General features: G+C 37.0%; 1 protein-coding gene across 3 annotated transcripts in view; it reads right to left on the bottom strand.

The window, feature by feature from the left end:
* The window catches only part of SYNE1 (spectrin repeat containing nuclear envelope protein 1), a 335,993-nt gene that overhangs the window by 48,095 nt on the left and 262,883 nt on the right, over positions 1–25,015 (bottom strand). The window contains exons 117-128 of one of the 3 annotated variants that reach the window (XM_070932643.1): positions 24,601–24,805; positions 22,853–23,035; positions 21,095–21,241; positions 20,135–20,289; positions 17,758–17,905; positions 15,743–15,837; positions 15,013–15,247; positions 12,432–12,626; positions 9,979–10,104; positions 9,066–9,221; positions 4,111–4,269; positions 3,506–3,672 (exon numbers count right to left, since the gene is read on the bottom strand). In XM_070932643.1, the coding sequence (XP_070788744.1) occupies positions 3,506–3,672; positions 4,111–4,269; positions 9,066–9,221; positions 9,979–10,104; positions 12,432–12,626; positions 15,013–15,247; positions 15,743–15,837; positions 17,758–17,905; positions 20,135–20,289; positions 21,095–21,241; positions 22,853–23,035; positions 24,601–24,805 (1,971 nt within the window). Of the gene's footprint in view, positions 1–2,018; positions 2,176–3,505; positions 3,673–4,110; positions 4,270–9,065; positions 9,222–9,978; positions 10,105–12,431; positions 12,627–15,012; positions 15,248–15,742; positions 15,838–17,757; positions 17,906–20,134; positions 20,290–21,094; positions 21,242–22,852; positions 23,036–24,600; positions 24,806–25,015 lie in introns of those variants that run through there. The other 2 variants (XM_070932644.1, XM_070932645.1) reach the window with 2 other exon arrangements.

Genomic DNA, 25,015 nt, shown 5'->3' with positions numbered 1-25,015 from the left:
ATCTTTTTCCATGTCAGCCTATTGTTTTTTAATCCACTTCCAATTCAATCTCAATCTTGTCATGAAGAATTTCCTCCTCTTTCATAGCATCTTGTAGTCAAAGACTTTATACAGATGTAAAGGTAAAGGTTCCCCTAGCACATATGTGCTAGTCATTCCCGACTGTAGGGGTGGTGCTCATCTCTGTTTCAAAGCCAAAGAGCCAGCGCTGTCCGAAGATGTCTCCATGGTCATGTTGCCGGCATGACTAAACGCCAATGGCACATGGAACACTGTTACCTTCCCACCAAAGGTAATTTTTCCACCTTGCATTTTTAAGATGCTTTTGAACTGCTAGGTTGGCAAAAGCTGGGACAAGTAACGGGAGCTCACTCTGTTATGTGGCAATAGGGATTCGAACCGTTGAACTGCCGACTTTTCGATCGACAAGCTCAGCATCTTAGCCACTGAGCCATTGCGTCCCTTTTTTATATAGATGTACAAACACTATTAAAATTAATTACAGGTCCATCGTTCAAAAATATCGTTCAGTGTGTGAAAATAAGTTCTCTCTCTTTTTTGTATGCTTGAGCCAAAATTAATACAAGGGAAGCAATGCTTCTTTCTGTGCACTTCTACAACATGTTTCTTCTCTTTCTGGCAACTCACTCCCCACCCCAGAAATTAACTATAGTAATTCAATCTAATATCCTATTGTAATTCTCTTTTGCTTAATGTCAAAGTGTCAAAGTTTGTGGTTTACTTCAGCATACGTCTGGTTTTGAAAAACTAAATACCTATCATAACAGAACTGTCAACAGTCCTTTATTCATGAAATGAACACGTTAGTGTAACAACATCTTTTGAGTCTTAGTCACATACTCATCTTGCATACTCTCGCCAAAAGTTTACTGTACTTGTGTGTGTGTTATTTTGGAAGACTATAGTTTCACTAGAGCATGCATCCATTTCAACTGAAAAGATATACAATCATGCAAACGCTGTAAAAAATAATTGTAAGCAAAAGCAATCTGCTCTCTGAGATAAAACTGCAACAATATTTATGGAAGCTAACTTTCTTAGCAAAGTGTAACATCTCCCACCACATTGCTTCAAGAAGCTGGGGAGGATTTCTTTTCCTGCTAAAAAATTACCCAACATCCAAAAAGAGCAGGTTGAAATCAGCACATGACGGATCTAAATTTAACAAGCTTATCTATAGCTACAGTAAATCTGCTGAACTTTTTAAATATGTGTTACAGTTTGACATTGTTGCAATTATTTAGAAGTATCTTTATTGTTGGATAAATATTCTTAACTTTAAATTAATACATTAAATTAATGTATTATCTCGAATTAAGTACTGGAAACATATTTAAGTTTAAAATACATGCAGGAATAATTTATTGCTTTATTATTGTTCATTAAATACTATGAAAACTTTTTCAGATATGTAAACCTTAAAGTGTGTTTTAATTGAAAAGATATATTATGACCCAACTGCACTATAATGCGCCATGAAGTCACAACTATGAATAAATAAGACAGCTGTTTGCTAATAATAACCTTCTTTAAAAAGGAGCAAGAAAGATGATTTCAAAAATTGCAGTCACACTGCTTAATGAAATAAACAGAAAGCAACCCCCCAAATTATTGTTCTTAATGTCAAAAAATATGGATGTTTCAAAAATCCTTGGTTGTTTAATCTGAGTAAAATTTTGAAATACTTTCTGAAACTCTTTTTCAATTTTTTTACGTTATTATTATTTTTTTTCCAATTTGAAATACTTCTATAAAACCATTCCCGACATAATCCTTTTTCCATGCCACATTTATAGCAGAAAAAAAGTATGACATTCAAATGCATTTTCTATGTATCTTCCTGTGTGTTGTATCTTGCATATTTTAATTGTAGAAAGATTTTTTTTTTCATGGAGCCCATTATTTTCCATGCCCATTTTTCATGGATCTCTTCATTATTAGGAACCCTTTATTAGGAACAGCAATAAAACAAAGCATAATAATAAAAGATTCAAAACTTTGCTTGCCTTGACACATCACAATTGCAGTCAGGAAGATCTGAATCCATACTGTGATCATCTGCCATTTTCAGGGCATGTAAATCCACCAGCATTAAACTTTCCAGGATAATAATTAAGAGCATTCAATCCAATTATTACTGGAAACTGTGTACTTTACAGTACTGTGCAAACAGTGCTCACCCTCCAAACAAAAGTTGGTAAGTCACTGCCTGATAACATGAGACTAAGCTGCGTGACAAGTGGTCATGTTTCTAAATAAAGCTTACATTCATCAACATGTGTCAGGGTGATCTTCAGGAATGTAGGCCATGAATGGAGGAGGGGAAGGGTAAAAAAGCATCCACTATAAATTCTGAGCAGCTGTGGACTAACCTGTCCAAAAAGGCAATCCAGGAAAAAATGCGTCTGACTGATGTAATCAAATAAAAATAAAAAGTGGGATATTTGTTTGGTTTGTTCCTTTGCTGGGTGGTATATGGACTTCCTGTTCCTGTTTTATAATTTTTATGAATCTTTCCAACTGTTAGGAGGCATCACCAAAGGCATTTAAAGTAGCAAGGAAAGGGATTTTTGAACCATCTAAAATGACTGAACTTTGACAAAAGGTACAAAACTGAAGGGAAATAGTAGAGTAAAAATAACAATCTATCATTCATACTGGGTTTTTTTTTTCAGATCAATAAACTTTAAACAAGTTAATTTTAGCATTTATTTAATAAAACCATACTAAAACAGTATACTTAAGTATACTGTATTTAAATTTAACTGGTGTTAACTCCTTGATGAAAAAGTTAATATTTATTTATATTGAAGGCGTTCCATTATAATTTTAAATGGCTGAAAAATGGAAAGCTATAAATGTGTCTTAAGTATAATTTTCTTTTCAGTCACAACAGGCTGATAAAAACATGTTGTCTAAATACCGCTGCTTTAGTTTTTCTATCTTCATGGTATTAGTTGCTTGAAAACCCACATCCTGAGGAACTATCTAGTACCACAAAAAATAACAATTCCTGCTTTAACGAATCTATTTGAATGGCCCTTGCAGCCAACCTTGACATGAAAACCTTTTATAGAAGAGGGTTTATTCTGCCACAACAAAATATTAGGTACCAATGAATCACAGAAAATTACAAAATAATTAAATGGAAACCAAATGGCTAAGTACCATTGAAAAATAGGTAACATACTGATGTGCGAGTGGTGTTATGATAGGGGAATAAAGGATTGATCCTGTTCTAGAGGTGAGAGGCAGGGCATTTTGCAAAAATAGGATATTGTAAATGCTGAAGTGCAATCTCTGTAAACAGTTCACTGTAAATCTTTATTTCTGGCTGGGTCTTAACATGAAAGTTAGGCTGTTTTGTTTTGTTTTGTTTTTATTTATTTTGTTAGTATTTGTGTTTATATCCCACTTGCAATCCACCAAGATCAGAAGTACCATGAAACACATGCATGCATACAGACACACATAGCACACATACCTGGCTGCAATGAGATCTAAAAGATGTTGCCACCTGTCATTGACCTTGCCAAGTTTATACTCAATCTCCAGAGCTTTGTTTTTGTGGCTTGCTTTAGCAAGCCGTTCTCCCATTTCCTGAAGCTGCATTTTATTCTCTTGGGCAACTGCAATTTCATCTTGATAATCCTGAATGACAGAAGAACATAAAAAAACCAAAACACAGTAAGCATCTTAAGAAAATCTTCTCGCTTAGAGCAACAAATGGTTGCTTAGTTGCTCTTCTCTAGATAGTTGCTCTTATCTAAATACTAGCTAAACATCCTGTTCTATAATTCTGAAAGTGTTTATAGGAGATAATAATCTAACAGACAACAGGAAAATAAAATCCCCAAAAGTTTACAAATTGTTCAGTTTAGCCAAATTAGTGACACTCAGGTGTGTTGAAATATAAAACCCAGATTTTCCAGCCAACATGGCCCTTATAAGAGCACCAGATTATAAAATAGCATACAGGATCATAGCCAAGATTTTACTGAAAGCTTCCTGGGATATAACATGTTGCAGTTCTGATAAGCTAAGAATATTTACGGAATCGTCTGCAATAGTAAAGCAGAAGCCCTGTACCTTTTTGAGTTTTTCAATCATTTCTTCAATGAGGATATCTCCATTCTGGGAAACTTTACTTTCCATTTGTGTCAACCATTCACAGAGATCTTTGTTCTTCTCGCTGAAGACTGCCCATTCATTCAGTCTCTCACTCACCTGCTGCCTCCTCAAGGAAACCTTTAAAAGATATGCAGGAAGAAAGCTAGATTATGATAACAAGAAAAGTTAGGCATAATGTTCACCCTGCACCAAAATGATTGCCGAAGTTAAAAGAGAGATAAAGCTTCAACAATATGTGATTTCTTTAACAGCTTAACAATTGTTATTAATCTTAGGTTACTTCTGGCCAAATTGTAATGAGAAAGACATATGTACACAAATACAAAAAGTTACCCGATACACAATTAGGTTTCAGAGGAAGATAAAGCAATTCAGGCTTATCAATTGCAGATAAAGGTGTACCTCATATAATGACAGTCAGGTAGATATATCTACAACCTAGACCAGGGGTCTCCAACCTTAGCAACTTTAAGGCTGGAGGACTTCAACTCCCAGAATTCCCCAGCCAGCAAAGCTTTGCTGGCTGGGGAATTCTGGGAGTTGAAATCCTCCAGCCTTAAATTTGCCAAGGTTGGAGACTCCTGGCCTAGACAACTATGCTTATGTCTCAGATAATACATAAATATAGAGATTACTTTTAAATATAGAGCTGCAACTACTCACTAAGACATATTTTAACAACTATGCCGTTGAAAAGAAAAAAAAGGAGTTTTTGAAGTAGTTTTCCCAATGCAATAAATTCTAAGACTATGAGATCAGTTTTCTTGATCCTGTTGCTATTCATATTATTAATTTGTTCTACTATAGTCCAACTGGCTTTTTAAAAAAATGCTAAACATACAAATATGGTAGGCAACTGAATTAAAAAATGTAGCCTCCATTGATAAAAAAAATATTACTGCAATAGTATTTAAACAGCTTGCATCCAGTGATATCTCCTATAAATGACTCAGATATTGATGAATTTATTTCATATTTATATGTTGGTTTGTTTATGAGATTTAGCTCTATCTCAGTTTGTTAAGTGACCGAGAAGGTGGATACAGATAACATAAATAAAACCCCCCCACAGAAAATAGGAATGACATGTTAAATGAATTACAAATTACAAGAACAGATTAGGTTACTGTCACCCCTAATCACTCTATCAGTCTACTATGGCCTTCAGAAGAACTAAGTATTTACCAACTTCTAGAAGGCCATTTGAAGAAGGCCATCCATAGAACATCCTGCAAGCCCAGAAGGATGGCTTGTAATAAAGAAAGATTTACGGTCTCTGATGGTTCCAATCAGATCTGACATGAAATTGAAAAGGAAATAGAAGAATGGCAACAAAACGTCCTCAGAATAAATGTATAACATGATTTCTTAAATCTTAAAATGTAGGTCAAAAGAAGATTAAGCAGAAGCAAACCAGATCTAGAGAAAAAAACTATATATTTTTATATTTTTTCAACAATCTAAGCTTTACTTACTGCACCTGTTTCTTCTTTTCTATAAATGTAGTTCCTTCTCAGTTTATTTCCTTTACTGAGAAAGGAAACACTTAAAAGACTCACCACAGTCCATATTTAGATATGTAAAACAAGATACAAATGATTCTAATTTCCTTTTGTATTTTTTTTTCACACCCCAGTATCAAGGAACTACTTTAATTCTTCTCTGTGGAACTAAACTCCTCTATTGCATGGAGAACAACTAGTCAGGTAAAAATGCAAATTTGCCAATGCCTCAAGATCCGAAATAAGGAATTAGTTGTTCAGTGTGTGCAGCATAAAAAAATTATTTATCTCTGTCCCCCTCCTCCACCTTCCAACACAGCCAGCATGCATTCTGTCTCTTGAGCCTTCAAAGAATAAATCCAACCAAATAAGTTTATTTGCAAGTTTTCCCTGTTCAAAAAATTTGAATTCTTTTCTGACACCAATTAAGGTTTGTGCAATGAACATGTAACAGTACTGGGATGCTCTTCTTGGCCAATCCAAGTAGATGATAGAGCATGGCATCTAAATTCTTGGTGAAGGTGTTTATACAAAAGCTAAAGCATTTGTATATTTATTTGTTTCCGAACTTTTATAGCACACCCCAGTCCAAACAGACTTTGAACAGGGCATGATAAAATCAAGATAGTAAGATACTGAAGTTCAGAAACAAATAAAGAGAAATAATAAAAGAATCAAACCTTCTGTCATTCTTTAACCAGTCAGAGTAAGGGCATTTCTTATGGGTAGTCCTCATTTATTTATGGTAATTGGGACCGGAATTTCAGTCACTAAGCAATGTGGTCATAAAGCACAATGTCATGTGACTATACTGCTTTGCAAAAGACATTCACACACTTCTGGTTGCCGTCATTAAGTGAATCCTATCCAATTATTAAATGAGGGCAAAGAAGGATGCAAATGATGAGCAGGTGACTGCAAGATGCTTTAGTACTGTAACTGTGAGTAGGGAACCAAGTGCCCAGATCATGATTACATGACTGCAGAGATAAAGAGTGACTGGCATAAGTGCAAAGATCAGTCATAAGTACCATTCCCTCAGCATTGTGGTAAACTCGAACGGTCATTGAACAAGTGGTCATTAAATGAGGACCACCTGCATTTCCAATATAAATATGGCACAATCTTTTATTTACAACATTCAACAAGTTTATCATCTCTAATTACCATGATAATCTTTTGCTCCTTTTTAAAATGTAGGAATTATAACAGCCTCCCTAATCACAAGGAATCAGAGCTATCTTGTTAATACAATTAATACAATTAAAAAGCAATGCCACAACTGCCAGAAATCAGTATTTGTCTAATTTACTGTGGTGAAAAACAAATACTTCCTAATTTCCTCCTTGGGCTGGTGCAAGGATAGCTCAAGCACATCTCCACATGCCTCTCTGCCTGTATGTCAGTGTCTTTCTTCGATCTAAGGATGGCTTAAGGTTTCATGCTCAGGGTTTTCTCTAATGTTCTGCATCAAGCTATTGCATGGGAGTGACAGGGAGGTGGTCTGAAATGACATGCTCTGTATCAGCAATCTTGCCATTCTAATAGATTCTGCCAGTTTCCTTGGGATCTTCCCCTTCTGCTGGTAGCTGATCTTCTTGTCCTCCCTTTAGTCAACGGTTGACTGTAATGGGGCTTAGGTTCCTGGTGCCTGAAACTTTTTTTCCTTTTTTCTTTGTAGAAGGATTCATCAAGCAGTCATCTGACCAATGAGCAAAGCAAATGTCCCTGATATTAACTATGCTTCCCAGGTTTTCTGAATGCTCTGGAACAAAAACTTAGGTTCTATGGGTTGCCATGTGTTTGTCTGCTTGTCTTTTCATGTAACTGATCCATATACTGACATCCAGTTGAACAAACAGCCAAGAAATATAAACATTTTAATTCTTTGCTGCTACCTACTGGTCGAAAGGTATATTTGTGAATCTTAGAAAGTGAAAAGGCCTAAAAATGACTGACTAGCCCATCCCTGACTTTAGACACCAAACTGAAAGAACAATTGAATGGACTCAGCTCATATATTATTCAATTTGTTTGGCATAAAATAATAAAATAAAATAAGCATCCAGGATGTTTACCTGATTTATCAATTTTTTTGTGTTTATATATGTATCTTCTATCTTTCGTTTCTTAATACATATGAATGGCTGAAACTTAGGGCTCTTCCTGCACTTCTTTCTTACAGTTGGTTTTTTTAATTACTACAGCTGCCTTCCTTGAGAATTTTCAGATGTTTTGCTTTTAAGTGTCTTAGCTTTGTTTTGAACAATCGAATATATCTATTATCCTTCTTAAAGGTTTCAATCAGGGGTGAAATGCTACCAATTAGGACCGGATCAGCCGAACTGGTAGCGATGGCGGTGGGTGGTTCGGAGAACTGGTAGTGACGGCAGTGCAAGGCTCCACCCACCCGCCCTGTTGTCGTTACTTCTTGGTTTTAACCAGGAAGTAACCTGTTTTTTATCCTCTGTGCATGCGCAAAAGGGTTTGTGCATGCGCAGAGGGTCCAAGCGCGCACGTGATCTGCGTGCACGAGCAGAGAGCGCGAGGGGGGTGCGTGCACTTCCGAACCAGTAGGGAAGGTAAGTAGATTTCACCCCTGGTTTCAATGCTACTTCTTCTAGATCCAAAAATCCAGCTAACAGTAAGATTCCATTGTCAAATACACTAGGTGAAATCTCATGCAAACGGGGAGTTTCTCGTTGCTTTCAGAGTGCAGAAGAATAACATAGCATCATGAAACAGCTTTGAGAGGGTATTTATACTTTTGTTGAGCTGAAACATCTTTTCAAAGCAGCAGCTAAATATTTATAAGTAAAGAAAGCAACCTTAATAGAAAGCAAGGACTTGATTTGCTTGCTTAGAATTTTGGCATCAGCAAAAGATAGGCATCTATCACTCTCTTTTACTATCTATCCATCTGGAGTATATCAATGTGTTTAAAGTGAAATCAAGTGGGTGGAAAGGTGAAAAAAAGGCTGAAAGAAGGTCCGTTTTCTTTTCATATACCCAGGAAGGCATATTTTCTTCTGCTAAGAAAACAAACCAAGATACATTGGGGCAGGTTTTTGGGTGAGGAGAGTTGGCACTTAGGAAATATTTTATCAGTTGACTTGTAACTTGTGATATTAAGATTTTTTATACTTATGCAGCAAGCTAGTAGGAATGGCATTCTGATCCTGTATTTATTACTTATATCCCGAATTGCATCTAAGAAGATTAAAGAACTATATATAACTAGTTAATTGAGCATTCCAAATCCAGGCTTATCATATTTAAATCCAATGTTTCAGACATTAAACTATGCTGAAACTCAGCAATTGCCTGGTAGTCTGCACAAACCAGTCTGGCCTAACAGGAAAAGTGTTATTTTTGTATTTTTTTTTTTTTTGGCAGGTTATATTATTGTACCTGGTGACATAGTTCTTCCCATTGTCTGTGCAATAATTCAATACGTTCGTTGAGTACCGAAATGTCCTCTGCACTAATGAAAGTGGACAGGGTCTCCTTTAATAAGTTCAAATGAGAAAGATCGTTGGTCCATCCCTCAGCGGCACTCTCTAGTTCCTATTGTGGAGAAAGAAACTCTTTAAAGTATATAGAAGTAAATATTTTTAAAAAAAATTTCTACAGTACTGCAGAGCAAAAAATAACAATATCAAAAGGAATAATTATGATGAACAAAAGCAGTTTCCAGACTTATTTTAAAAAGAATACTTGGTGTTTTGGTCTACTTCAAAAGCACTTTACTCTTAAATGCTTCCACTTAAGAGAATATCAGAATTTCCTTTTTCTGTGGGCCCTGCTATACTGTATATATCTGCAGTGTATTATATGATACAGTTTTAAATTACATGGTTTGGTAAGTTGCCTGTGATCCAAGTTGGAGTTTAGGAAAGAAACCTTTATTTTGGATGTATATTCACCCACCTGTAAGGATAAGGAAAAATAATAGCTTCATAAGAAATTTTAACAGAAAAACATGATTTTAAACAGTCCCCCCCCCCCCCCATACTCCTGCTCCTCTCTGTTCAAACCTGGCACTATCCAGACAACTACTTTAAAGAAAACTTAAAAGATCTGTATTTTTAATAACTTATACAGTATTAAACTATGATAAAGGAAAGGCTAAGAATGATCTTGCTCTTCATTTTTAAAAAATTATTCCAAGCTTGACAGAATCAACTACTTCAATGAAAATATATTTGTCTGTAAGTCACCTGTTGCTCCATGCATAATACAATAAAATGGAAATGATCTGTCCTGATTGCTATGTTCTATGTTATATTATCTCTCTTTAGAATCAGACTGCAATGTGCATTACCTTGTAGCGAATCTGCTCTGCATGGAGCTCATCATGATGGTCTGGCAATGGTTGTGAAAGCTTCTTCTTCAGGGATTTTAGCTTTTCCAAGGAATTTGATATGCCTTTTTCACATTTTTCCCAGTCCTGAATGGTGGAATATAAATGTAATGCCTCTCAATTGAAGCAAAGGAAGAACAGAGAAAATGGGTTCTCAAACCTAACACTTTAGGGTCCTAATTACTTATGTTTCCTCCAGCAGCACAAAGCAAGGTATACATTTTCATCTAGCTTTTCAGTGAACTTTGTTGGGGCAAGAAAGAGTGAGTGGCTCTAAGTTACTCGGTAAACTTCAATGACCGAGGGTGGACTTGAACCTATATCCAACATCTTAACCATTACATTACACAATAGATTTGATGAAACCATGACAATATATAAATTGAATCTGTGGCTATAGAAGGCACAAGGATTATTCACAAGTGACTAAGATGTCACAGCTGAAGAGACTTCTTGGACAACTTCAAAGAAAAGTCCAGTTGCCTTTTATAAAAGCACCTTTGGGACAAGTGACTCAGATCTAATAAGATTTGAGGGCTACTATTTTGTAATACTCTATAAAGTCATATCCTGAATTTACAAAAACAGTTAACACTGTATTAATTTCCAGTCAGAAAAGTAAAAGGCATAAAGGAAAGGGGAAAGTTGAATGTAATACAAACAAATATTGTAACCGACAACTTTAATCACAGGGATAGTTTATTAGGGCATGAATCACAATATTTTGGATTCCCTATAATTAACAGGTATATACATACAGTAAATGAGAGTTATGCTATGAAGGACTAGTACTTGTAATGTTCCCTGTTGGCTTTCTCATTGAATTTGCTTGTGGGAGGTTGGCAAGGAAGATCACAAATGATGATCACATGATGTGGCTCACTGCATCGTTCACATATGTGAATTACACACCCATGTGTCAAGATTGTGATCACATGACTGCAAGGATGCTGCAATGACCAGAACTTTGAGGACTAGTCATTTTTTCAGCACTGCTGTAACTTTGAAATAATGGCTGAAACAATGGATGCACACTACTTGTAGTGTCCAAATGGATTGGGACTGTCAATATAAAAGTGTTTTTAAAAAGTATTCTGAAGGTTTGCTAAATTAGGAAGGCATGAATAAACATGAATAAACCGCCCTGAGTCCTTCGGGAGAAGGCGGTATATAAATCTAATAAATACAAATAAATACAAATACATAGACAACAACAGTACAGACTGCATTTGTTTCTTCCATTTCTTTATACCTCCACTGCACTTACTACTGCCAATATAAAAAAGAAGAAATTATCATAATAATAACAAAAATAATAACACTTCTTTCTTTCTTTGTGAGCCCAAATGTTAATTCCTGCTCCTTGAAATATCTCTAATTTACATGAGGTGCCATTTCTACACTCTGAAATCCTTTACTTTCCATCATTTTATTTCTTGTCTTGTAAACTACCTGACACATCCTGTTTTCTGGTTTGTAAATTGCTTGGACTAACAAGTTAAAACAAAGATTGTGGAATAATGTTTTTAAGGGCAGGACTTAATGTACACATTAATGTACTGCAGTGTTCGGTGTACTTTTAAAGTATTAACAGTCAAAAAGTAACAGTGCATAAATAATAAAATATAAGGATATATTATGCAGAATATATTTCTACATAAACCTGGCTTCTATAGGCTAATTTTAAAGTATAAGTTCTAGGACCGTGATGGCGAATCTATGGCACACCATCGTGCCACAGGTGGCACGCAGCGCCCTCTCTGTGAGCATGTGAGCCGTCGCCCCATTTCAGCTCTGCCGCGCATGCGCGCTCGCCTCCTGCCAGCCAGCTGGTCGTTGGGTCTCTGCCGTGCATGCGGGGGGCATGATGCGTGCGGGGGCTCGCTTGCGCATGTGTGGAGGGCACAGGGTGTGCAGGGGGCCGTGCGTGCGTGCATATGGGGGGGCGCGTGGAGATGTGCACACATTCATGGGGGCTCATGCAGGGGGCCCATATTGGGGGGGGTGAATGTGCGTGGCCACACGCGCCTTGCATTTTGGGCACTCAGTCCGGAAAAGGTTAGCCATCACTGTTCTAGGATGTGGTTCAAAAATCAGATAGTAATAACACAGGCAACTCATGTACTTTATACTAAAGAAACACAAACAGTATACAGAAAGCATGATTTGTGGTGCCACAGGTCAGCCTTCTGCAACTTTCTAAATCTATCTTGTAGACCAACACATTCAGAAGACAGTAGGTTAGGGAACGTTGCTATAGGTAAGACATATAAGATTCCACAAAATCAATCTAAGAATTTTATCTATTTACATGTAACACATAGCAAAAACAAGCAAGGCCAATGTCCTAGCAATTGAGCTTTTCAAAGAAGTAGTCTTATTTGATTTTTAAAGATTAATTTAAATGAACCTACTTTTAATAGTAAGGCGAGCTGCTTTTTCTGTTCTTCAAGTCTGAGGTTTGCTAATTTCCAGCACTCTTGGATTTCTGTAAGTTCCTTCTGTAGAGATGCTTCTGTCTCACCATCAGCACAGAGTAACAGCTGTTTTCCACCTTCCACTGTTAAAATGTAGCTCCCTTGTTGGCGAAGAAGCACTTTCTCTTTGAGCTGGGAAGACCAAAGACATTCCAGAAACATCACTCTAATTTCATAACATTGTCAGATAAGTCAGTCAGTAACGTCCTAAATCAAAGGATGAGTGTTTTTCCTGCAAGGAGGACTTTTAAACTTTGTCATTATAATCACTTCTGCATAAAAAGCTGGTAGTATAATGAAACAATCCAAAGCGCACTGAAGATGTCTCTTTGAATGGAGATGAAACATTTGTAACGAAATCGCCAAGCTCGGAGCTCAAACCAACAACATAACTACCAACCTGAACTACTAATATTCAAAGACATTTCATAATGAAACTTTGCAGTAAGTATTTCATCAGCTGTTATTGTACTTTATTTTTCCTCTTTTGTTTTGTTTCCTTTCTTTCCCCCACTCTCTTGCTTAATGAACTCTTCCCTATGATCTTTTTGTAATTTCCCCACTATCTGTTCAGAAGGTTCAAAAACTGAGGTTTTTGGTAGAAAAAGCCCTTCAATGCAGGGGTGAAATGCTCCCGGTTCGGACCGGCTCGGGCGAGTAGGTAGCGATGGTGGCGGGCAGTTCGGAGAACTGATAGCAAAAATCCCTGTCCCCGCCCCCCATGCCCAGCTGAGTCCCGCGATCATCAGAGCCTTTTTTTCCTTTTAAATGGCTCTGACCAGCCAAGCTCTGACATCCCAGCTGAGTTGCCTGCTAATCAGGCAACTCAGCTTGGATTGCCAGAGCCATGTAAAAGAAAAAAAGTTTCTTTTTTTCTCCCCCCTCCCACTCCCAGCCTCCAGATTGCTTACCTTAGCTGCTGATTGCATGACGATCGTAATCCATGCATCAGCAACTGAATCTCCCTGCCTGCAATCAAGCTCATCGGTGAGCAGCTCTTTCTGCCTGCCTGCCTTCCTGCCTAGACTTGTGGACTTCAACTCCCAGCAAAGCTGGCTGAGGAATTCTGGGAGTTGAAGTCCACAAGTCTTAAAGTTGCCAAGGTTGGAGACCCCTGTTCTATTGGGTAAGTTTTTTTCCCCTTTGGGAGCTTTAAAAAAAATAGTTAATTGGGTTTTTTTTTAATTGTTCTTTTTTTAGACCTAGCCATCTAAAGTTTAGGAAGTTTTAAATTTAGCTGCTTTTATACAAAAATAAAAATAAATTAAAATAAAATAATATTTGTGCAGCTTTCTGAGATTTAGTGTGTTTCTGTAGTGTTTCACTCTAACTACACAAACAGACAAAATCTCACAAAGCTGTATGTGGAATTTTGTGTGTGTAAAGTGTGAAAGTTGGTTTTTGGGGCTTTTTGTGGCTGTGTGAGGTTCCTGCTTGTTTCAGGGACCATTTTGGGTCTAGCACAACTGCTTTTACATTGTGGGTGAGCCACTTGTGTTGTGTTGTGTTGTGTGTGTGTAAAGTGTGAGAGTTGTTTTTTTGGGCTTTTTGTGGCTGTGTGAGGTTCCTGCTTGTTGCGGGGCCATTTTGAGTCTAGCACAGCTGCTTTTACATTGTGGGTGAGCCAGTTGTGTTGTGTTGTGTTTTGTAGGTTAAAAAGGGGCAAAGAAGTGACATTGACTTGGCCACGCCCACCCAGTCACCTTACCACCAAGCCCCGCCCACTAATTAAGCCACACCCACAGAACCGGTAGCAAAAAAATTTAGATTTTACCCCTGCTTCAATGTTATATTATATAAAAACCAGGTCTTTGTAAGAATTTAATTATGCTGCAACATAAGATATGAAGGAATTTTTCCAGGATCATATTCAGTCTAAGAAATCCAAACATTGTTGTATACTGAGGATGCTATATTAAAGTGTCCCTGGGAAAGACCAACACACATTTCATAAATACAGTATTTTTCGGAATATAAGACACACTTTTTTCCCCCTAAAAGAGGCTGAAAATTTGGGTGCGTCTTATACTCCGAATGTAGCTTTTTTGAAGCTTTTTTTCAGCCCTAACAAGGCGCTAGAGAGTGAAGCTATCTTCTGCGCTTCGCCTGCTTTTCTCATTGCTTCTCTCTCCAATGATCAGCTGTGCTTAGAAGCTGTTTTTTATCCCCAACCCGGCACGAGCGCGCTCAAAACCAGCGAACTAATGTGCTGAAGCTGACCAGACTAAGGACGCTAGCCAGATGAATATCTGGTAGGCAGAATTTTTTTTTCCTATTTTCCTCCGCAAAAACTAAGGTGCGTCTTATATTCTGATGTGTCTTATACTCTTTGAGCCATGGAGACAACCTAGACATGCCTATTGTGTAGCTATTCGGAGTTAAGTTCTGTTAAGAAAGTCTTCACTTTGTTTAATAACTGCTGTTATACCTGACTAAATAAGTACAGTGAAATATTTAATTCGTTCCATTAAGTGATACCAGAATCTATTTAGATTGAAAATGGTCTGCCAATAGTTACCTGCATTTCATCCAACAGGGCTCTAGCTCTCTGCAGTGGGATAGGAACACTGCCCAGCCCACTTGCTGATTGACAAGTCACTTCCACCAGCCACTTGCGCAATTTCTCTGCCATTTCTCTGTATCGTTGCCACTGACGAATCTGACTGTCAATGATGCCCCTTCTCTGCTGGGCTCTACGAATTACCCCTTGCCACTGATTACTGAGCAATGCCAGTTTCAAATTGAATTCATCCCTTAAAAAAAGGAAAAACACAACGTGTTTAGTATAGAAACAAAGTGAGCCAAACAAAAGCAGCCAGAATGGCTAACAACTATGATACGTTGATTTCTATTACTGTATTGTAGAATCCATTTGCCTTTGAAATACTCCCACTGAGAACTTCTAAAACTAACTTTGTAATAGTCAGATGAAAAGTTTGGCATAGTTACATTTTTTTTCCTGTGGAAAACAGCATTGCCAATCCAAATTCTTATGTATGAAATAAAGGCAACAAGGAACCAGTTACAGCTAAAATCTATATTGATTGGAAGTGAACAAGCAGAATATGTAATAGAAAGCAAATGCACTATATCAGTCATGTAAAGTGCAATCTCACAAATAGTAGTAGTCCATTATTATAATGTGTCAATAGTTTGAGGAAAATAAATGCATATTAGATAAAAAGGCAAAGCTTTTAAACATGAAACAGTTGGAAAATCAGATTTTTTTTTTACAATACACGTTTTACCTGTCATCTACCTGCCCTTGCTCAAGAAGGTTGTGGCCATCCATGATGATAGAATGTAAAATCTGTTGCCGACTAAACATCTCTGCTTGGAACAGCTAAAGAACAAAAAGTTTTTAAAAGTGAATTCCAAATGAGCTAAACAAAACATAATCTGATTCCAAAATAAAAGTTTAACCTTTCTAATATACTTAGGATATATGATATTTTTAAATGGATAAGTAATTAGACTTTTTTTTAAAAAAGCAAATTATAGGTTGATTTGGTTTACAGTATAGTTTTAAAAAATTAATAGCCATAAAGAAAGTGGTCCATTTTAATGGCTTTTATATCACTGTCTATATTCATGTTAAATTTTATCTTGCAAATATGACACATAGGTAATACATATGCAAATGTGTAATTTACAAATATGTAATGTTCCCCTTTTTCTTTATCAAATTGAAGACATATAATTGTTTACACATTCAGAAAAAAAATCAAGTAATAATATCAAAGGAAAAAAAGCTTGTAATTTATGAACAATATATTTTTTCCCCCAATTTTCTACATGGCTGAACATTCATAGATATATTTCATGCATGCTCTCTAGAACTTCTGTTGGCAATAAGCTTCATTTACTCTTGTAAGCTAGATAAAAATCCAGACAGAGAAGATGAATGTATTTACAATAATAGTCTTTTTCTGCATGTGAATGGCCCCTATTCTTTTTTTTTTTTTTTTGTCAAGTCCACATGTTGAGATAAATGTCAGAATGGGTCTGGTGTCCAGCCTTTGAAGTCTACTGCACTATATTTATTATTCATAAAGAAACCAAATTTAATCTTTCCAAATTAGGAGGATTCTTGTATTCAATTAATCACAGAATCTCCCAACTTAGTTTTAGATTGTGCTATCGTATGTTTTAGGGGACATGGTGGCTCAGTGGCTAAGACGCTGAGCTTGTCTAGCAGAAGATCAGCAGTTCAGCGGTTCGAATCCCTAGTGCCACGTAACGGAGTGAGCTCCCATTACTTGTCCTAGCTTCTGCCAACCTAGCAGTTTGAAAGCACGTAAAAAATACAAGTAGAAAAATAGGAACCACTTTGGTGGGAAGGTAACAGTGCTCCGTGCGCCTTCGGCGTCGAGTCATGCTGGCCACATGACCACGGAGATGTCTTTGGACAGCGCTGGCTCTTCGGCTTAGAAACGGAGATGAAGACTGCCCTTAGAGCTGGAAATGACTAGCACACATGTGTGGGGGAACCTTTACTTTACCTATCATACGTTTTGCAGTTCATCTGTTTAGCTAAATGTTGCTCGATTACACTGAAAAGTCTTAAATCTTCTATAATAAAATTAAGTTTGTGGAAGAACACCTGCCTCTTAGCCCTGATATATGAGTTGGTGACTGTAGGCCAAGTCTAACTCTTTTGTAGATTGAAACTCTCCATCAATCTCTTTCTTCTAGTTGTTTACATTCATATCAGGCTGAAGCAGTGATTTATTTTCCCCCTATTTGCAGGTGAGGGAGGTAATTATTATTATTATTTTTTAGTTTTGAACAAGACACTGATTTTTACAGGGTTATTTTTTGCTTATCTAGCCTACTATTATTGGTTGCATTTGATCTCACAACTAACGGATCTCAAAAACAGCCATCTCTACAGCCACAGATAATAATTTAGGAAGTGCCAAATTTTTCAACTTTCATTTTCCAAACATATAGGGGTGCTCGAAAGTTGTGACATGCCTTGGGGATTGTAAAGATATTTTGGTTACTTTAATATAATTTAGATGAGCTTGGTATGTACCTACATAAATATCATAACTTTTTAACATTTTGTTTTTCATTTTTATACCATCTGATGTCAGTGTCTGTCCATCTCCTATATAATCCAGCTGTCATGCTCTATGATCATGAACAGAGAACAAAATATGTTTGAACAAATCAATCCTTATTAGTACAGTTCAAGTTCATTAACAATTAATAAAAGAAGTTGATACAGTAGTTCAAGAATCCTGTCATTATAACTTGCCTCGTGCGCCCTCTGCTGTTCTAAAAGAAGCTGGTAGTTTCCTGAAATTTCTGCAGCCAGTTTCTGCTCAGTTTGAACCAAGAATTCCATCCAAGTCTCACATTTTTCTAGGAAGGTTTGTTGCTGCAGCAAGAAGGACTGTAGCTTACTGCAAGGATAAAGAAGGACTCAATGTACATCCGAGTCTAAAAAACAAACCTATGTTTCTTTTTAAAAAAATAAAAATAAAACATTACTGGATTACCCAAACAACATTACTGACTTCATCTTGGATTCTTAAAAACATGCTGATGAAAAAGGAAATAAAGGAAACAAACTGGATATAAGCACAAACATTTCTTAATGTTAATTTCTTAATGGCCATTTCTTAAATTTGAAGTTAGTGAACCTGTTTGTCTCACTTCAAACTTTATTTTAATTCCTAAAGAAAAAAAGTTCGGAAGTACTTTTATTTTTCTAAGCACACTCTGTTTTAATAATAGATTATTAAGAGTCTTCTCTGCAGAGAAATTAAAAAGACAGTAATAATCAAACATACATTTTAATCTGTTACTTCTATAAACCTTACTTTTTATCAGCTTTTTCTTCCTCTCTCCCTTTGTTTGGGTTCATACATTATGTTAAGCCACAATGCAGTTTGTTTGTCTTGGGTTTAGCACCTAACTGTGATTTTTCCAGTATAATCTTTTAAAAGAAACCATAATTGAGTGTTCAGACTAGAAAATTTATTTTTGACATGGTTCCCACTTTTTTGTTTGTTTGTCTCTTTAAAGGCACAGCAGGAACATGGTGACATAATTAGAAGGGACAGTTCAAAAAGGTTAGTTCATTTTTCACTGGAATTCTTTTCACATAAGAGAAGGTAGATCCAAAGGCTTTTCGGAGTATAAGATGTTCCGGAGTATAGGACACACCTTAGTTTTTGGGGAAGAAAATAAGAAAAAAAAATGTCTCTGCCTACCAGCATCCATTGGTATTCATCTGGCTAGCGTTCTGTCAGTGTGTGAGAAAGTTGAGGGATGTTTGGAAACTGAAACAGTATTTGCTGTGTGAGCAACAAGGAAGGAGACAGCAAGGAGCCTGGGCATGGCTTAGCTTGCAGTTCTGAGTCTGTGCTGAGCTGTAAACTAGTCTGCTGCTCAAAACTGAAACTCCTCTCCTCTGCTTGTGTTTTGCTTGTATTTACTACCATATTGAAAACCTGCTTTTGGTATTGTATATTTACTTCATGTGTTATATTATATATAAAGAGAAGTTATTGAATCCTGCTGAATCAGTTACTTGTGTGTACTTTCTGGATGTGATTGCTGCTGCAAACTCTGAGTCCTTGCAGCAAATAGCAAACAGCCAGGTCAGCTTCAGCACATTATTACAGTCTGATTCAGCACGAGCAGCTGATTGGCGGGTGGATCGGCCTTCCAGAATACCCCCGATCAGCTGTTCCAGGCTGCAGGGATTGCCACAGACCATCGCAGCCTCCGTGCCTCACATTTTTGGCTACCTTCGGTATATAAGATGCACCCAAATTTTCACCCTCTTTTTTTGGGGGGGGGAGTGTGTTTTATACTCCCCCCAAAAAAAAACAAAAAAAAAAAACAGTAATTCTTCATTCCTCCTATATACACACCAAATGAACTTATAAAATATTTGACAGATCAAGGAATGGGGTTTCCTGCAGCTAATTAGCATATCTGAAGCAAAAAGTATACATGATAATGTTGTTTCTCCCTATAATGTTCACACCCTGAACGCCTTATTCTGTTGCATGTAATTTTCTTACTGCGGCAATTATTTTTCATTATTAGTGATCCATAGGTCACAGAGTATCAATTAAGGCCAGAAAAACAGGCAGCAAGCAATTTTAATGAGACCAGAATCTGAAGAATCATGAAATATCCTTTTGGCTTCTTGATTAAAGAGATGATTCTGCAAATAAGAACCTAGTAACTGTCACCTGAATGAAATTTTTCGAAGGCTGCCACTCTTTTGTTTGCGTTTTATATACGCATTTTATATCTAATTTGCTTTACTTGTGTCATCTAATTGCCTTGGGAAGGCCAACTGGTTTTTGTAAAGTAGGTATACACAAGCAATCTTTCAGCCAGTGAAGAAGATAAATTTAGATTTTAATAAAGTTCTGGCAAGACAGACTTAATATATTTTTAGTTTTACTTCTGGACCTCTTTTGACCCATAGTAGAAAGAGTCTTGCTTTAAACCATATAACAGAATGAAGTAAATTTTTATATCTTTCCGAACCTTATGCAATTCTAGAATTAGTTTTTTAGGATTAGGATTAGAACTATTGGCCTGACAACTCTGCTTTATTAAAACTCCAATCTGTGTAAATCACACTGTTTTGTAAATATCTGACTTACCTGAATCTTTCAGTAGTTTGTGAAGAAATCACTGACCAGCATCTATTCAGATTTTGCATCCTTTTGATTTCTTTATCATTCAAGGGCAACCTATATCCCAGCTCATTTAGACGATCCAAATCTGGTGCCATGCTGCTGAATTTTAGCATCTGGCACTATAAAGTGACAGGAAACAAGGTTTATAAATAGTTTTAATTGCCATATTTGTAATCCGGGTACATTACTGCAAAATATGTATTTTATACTAGAGTACAATTTTCGATGCTTTATGTTACAATAATAAAACATACTTTATTTTCAAGTTATACAGTTACCCATATTGTAACTATTACCTTGGACAGCTCACAAGCAAAGTTCTATTTAGGAGAAAAAACTAACAATAATGTTTCCTTTTTTAGAAGATTGATTAAAGTGCCCGATATGACTTACACACTACAGGGAGAATGTTAATGTATTTTTTAAAATTAATAATACATCTGCTCTCTCTCCAAGGAGCTCAGTGCAACAAAAATGAAACTATTCCTTGGAATACACCCTAAAAAAAGTTTTGAGCTCTTAACTGTGTTAATAAGGCTTCAATGTTATGATTGTTGGGAATAGCTGGGAAAAAAGTAGAACTACATACTTCTGTTGAGGAAGTCAGTAGTTAGCACTGTTTATTGCAACAGATCTTGTTATTCTATGAGAATACTTACATACAAGTTAAATACAAAGCTAGTGGCTGTTTATATACATACATACATAAGAACACTTTGTTCTATCTTCTTTGATATGAACCTTTTTTACCTGGTATTTAATCTCGCTCATTCTTTTAATCCACTTTATTATTCTCAAATACATAGTTTTCGTTTTCCATTTAGGTTTTTAAAGTAAACATAAATTTATAAATAAATAAATACCCAATAACTATAAATAAAATGCGTTTTGAAGGTAAAAAAAAAAGCATTTTCAAAAACTCACTTTAAGCTCTTCCATTCTGTTCCGAATGATGGATGAGTCCGATGAGTGGCTTGGATCTTGCATTTTCAGCATCTCTTCTGCTTGCTTTGTCCACTGCTCCAGCCCTGTCAGACTGAGATTAAAGGTCTGGTAGTCTTGAACTCCTGCCTTAAATTTTAAAAAATGGGGCGGTTCATTAATACAGGTTTTTTTTTCCAATCTTAGAATGGCATGAAATCCAATATAAAAAAGGAACATTATATTTCTAAATTAAAAAAAGGTGGTGTTTGAATGATATGAAGCTGGAACAATTATAAGTAAAGTTGTACCTTATGCCGATTAAGGTCATAATTCAAGTTGTGGCCTAAAAGCTCTGTTGCCAAATGAATGTGGACATTCATTTATAGGTTGTTTGCTTTAGAAAAAAAAGGTGAAATGCTAAGATTTAAACCTAATGATTTTGTGTTCAACTAAGAACATAAAGAAATGCTGAACTATCAGTCTGTATAAAGGAACTCAACCCTAACTATTCTTTGGTCTTAAAGGAAAACAAACCTGACTGGAAGGGCATAAGATCAGGGGTGAAATGCTACCGGTTTGCTCCAGTTCGGGCAAACTGGTAGTGATAAAAACTACCAGTTCAGGCAAACTGGTAGTAAAAAAAAAGCTACGGGTTCGGTCGAACTGGTAGTTAAAAAAAGCTACCAGTACCAGTCTGAACTGATATTTCCGACGATCAGCTGTGCCACGCGGTTTAGCTTTGCTAGAAAGCAGGAAATCCTGCATGCACGCACATGCAGTGTGTGTTTGGTGCGCACTGTGCATGCGATGCAGCACGTTTGTTGTGTACTGTGGATGTACACGCAGCGTGCGCTTGGCTCGCAGCACGCATGTGCGGCCAGCGAACCAGTAGCAAACTGGTTCAGATTTCACCACTGCATAAGATACTGATGCTGAAGCTCAACTACTCTGGCCATCTAGTAGGAAGAGAGGGTTCATTGAAAAAGACCCTGATGTTTGGAAAGACTGAAGGCAAAACGAGAAGGGGACCACAGAGGATGAGATGATTAAATAGCATCATCGACGCAATGGACATGAGTTTGGGCAGATTCAGGGAGACAGGGGAAGACAGGAGCTTAGCATGCTATGGTCCAGGGGGTTGTTTTTTATATTTACTCAGAAGAGTAAAGACTCTTCAGAAGACTCAGACATGACATAGTGACTGAACAAAAAAAAAATCAGTCTGTATAGGTAAAGGTAAAGGTTCCCCTCGCACATATGTGCTAGTCGTTCCCGACTCTAGGGGGTAGGGCTCATCTCCGTCTCAAAACCAAAGAACCAGCACTGTCCAAAGACGTCTCCGTGGTCATGTGGCCGGCATGACTAAATGCCAAAGGCGCACAGAATGCTGTTACCTTCCCACCAAAGGTGGTCCCTATTTTTCTACTTGCATTTTTTACTTGCTTTCGAACTGCTAGGTTGGCAGAAACTGGGACAAGTAACGGCAGCTCACCATGTTACACGGCACTAGGGATTCAAACTGCTGAATTGCTGACCTTTCGATCGACAAGCTCAGAGTCTTAGCCACTGAGCCACCGCGTTCTCAAATATTGTGTCTGAACAAAAAAATCCTTTGAGGAGAACTGTTTCTTCTCTGATTGCTTCCATCACTATGTCCTAAGCATGATATTATGACAGCACATAAATGATAGCCATGTGACTAGTTGAAAGTACAATAAGAGACTACTTTTTCTAACATGTCAAGGAACATTTCCCTACCTGTAATATTGACTGCTGTCTGTTGAGTCCCTGCTCTAAAGAAGCTAAATTCTGATTTAGTAAGAGCTGGCCGGATTGGATAGCTGCTGCTGCAGAAGAATCCACTTGCTGCTTCAGCTGTTCCCCGAGTTCGTGCAGAACAGATAGAGAATCTTGCATTGTCTTCATGCCTTTAAGTAGATCCTGTGGAAATCACAGCAAATGTAAAATTGAAGATGGCAACTGTAATGTAAAAATTCATTTTAGTAAATATATGGGGCCTGAATATAGCAATAGCATTTAGATTTATATACTGCTTCAGAGTGCTTTACAACCCTCTCTAAGCAGTTTATAGAGTCAGCATATTGCCCCCAACAATCTGGGTCCTCCCAACCTCAGAAGGATGGAAGGCTGAGTCAACCTTGAGCCGCTTAGAATTGAACTCCTGGAGTGAGCGGTGAGTTAGCCCTGCAGTACTGCATTCTAACCACTGCGCCACCAAGGCTCTTGCCAATCTTTATGCATGTGCTTGAACACGAGCACTTGGCACAATGACAGTATGTCATCCTGGCACAACTATGTCCAGTCCTTACAAAAACCTGATAATAAGACTTGGATTCACATATTTACATAACTGTGCAGTTCCCTGAGTGACTTTAGGACAGTCTCTTTTTATTTCCACTTAATCTATCTAACAAAACTAGTGTTTTAATAATCACATGACAGGGGTGAAATATAAAATTTGTTACTACCAGTTCTGTGGGCGTGGCTTGGTGGGGGGGGGTAATGTGACTGGGTGGGCATGGCCAACTTTTTTTTTATATACTTTTCAAAGCATTTTTTTTTAATGTTTTGAAAAGCCTCTGCCGATCAGGCAACTCAGCTGGGATCGTCAGAGAGGCTTTTTAAAAAATGCTTTGAAAAGCCTCTGACGATCCCAGCTAAGCTGTGCGATCATCAGAGGCTTTTTTTTTTACTTTTAAAAGCATTTTTTTGTCAGAAGAGGTTGTAGAAAAAATGCTTTTAAAAGTTAAAAAAAAAAAGGCTCTGATGATCATGCGGCTCAGCTGGGCATGGTGGGGGGGGGGTGCAGGGATTTTTGCTACTGGTTCTCCGAACCACCTGCTGCCATTGCTACCAGATCGGGTGATCCGGTCCGAACTGGGAACATTTCATCCCTGTCACATGAGGAGAGATTACTTCACCCTTCAAGATATATTGCTTTAATATCTCTCTCTCTCTCTCTCTCTCTCTCTCTCTCTCTCTCTCTCAAACAAAATAGAAGAAACTGACTAAAAGATTAGATTTATGAACAAGGTTCCTGAAGAAGCAAAATTGTTCAGCTTATCACTGGATACTGTCAGGTAGTAGAAGAAAGCCACAGTTTCCAAGATTCTGGAGATGGAACAGCATGGTTACCATCCCCCAAATTAACTGGGTTTACTGTATTCTCTGCTCAACTCACATGCATTTGTTGGTTGACCCGAAAAAGTCCTTTATTTCTTATGGCCTGGAGAAAAATTTAATAATGTGATCCTAATCAAAAATATGGAAAAGCAGATAAACTTGCTTTGCAAGACGCAATGAGGTAGTAGGCTTTGTGAGACAAATAATAGAGATATTTTCTAGATATTTTCTTTTCATTATCAGCATCTTCCTAATTTGTAATAATCTATACTAGTTTAATATACTTATTTACTTCATGGTGTCTCAGTACAGGACTGTATTAGCCAGAATAACAGTTTACACCACAAGCTTATTAAACATACATTGCAGTCATGAATCCAAGCAGTGACTTCATCATCAACAGTGTCCTTATTGAGTTCAGCCTTCAAAAGTTCATTTGTTCGGTCCTCATATTGCCGGACAGTAGAAGAACATTGCAAGTAATAGTTTTTATACTTCTGCCAGAGATGAAGCAGACCTTTACTGGAATGTAAATGCTCTGCAATTTCTTCTAGAAGATTGTTCCATCTGGAAAATGAAAGAAATTGATAATAGTGCAAAAGTTACATAATATATGAACATTCTCAAAATAATGGATGGTGGATGAGAAAAATCTTTTGAATACATGGCATAAAGTAGCCTTATAACAGATGCCATGTACAAAGATAGTTCGCTATACTTTGTAGAAATATAGGATTTTAGTATTATTTAATTTAAAAAATAGAAGGATAAAAGTAC

This window comes from Pituophis catenifer, unplaced genomic scaffold (assembly GCF_029215685.1).
Source record: "Pituophis catenifer annectens isolate HBS135680 unplaced genomic scaffold, rPitCat1.0.hap2 SCAF_1, whole genome shotgun sequence".
Taxonomy (NCBI): Eukaryota; Metazoa; Chordata; class Lepidosauria; order Squamata; family Colubridae; genus Pituophis; species Pituophis catenifer.
This window is presented reverse-complemented; position numbering and strand designations above follow the sequence as displayed.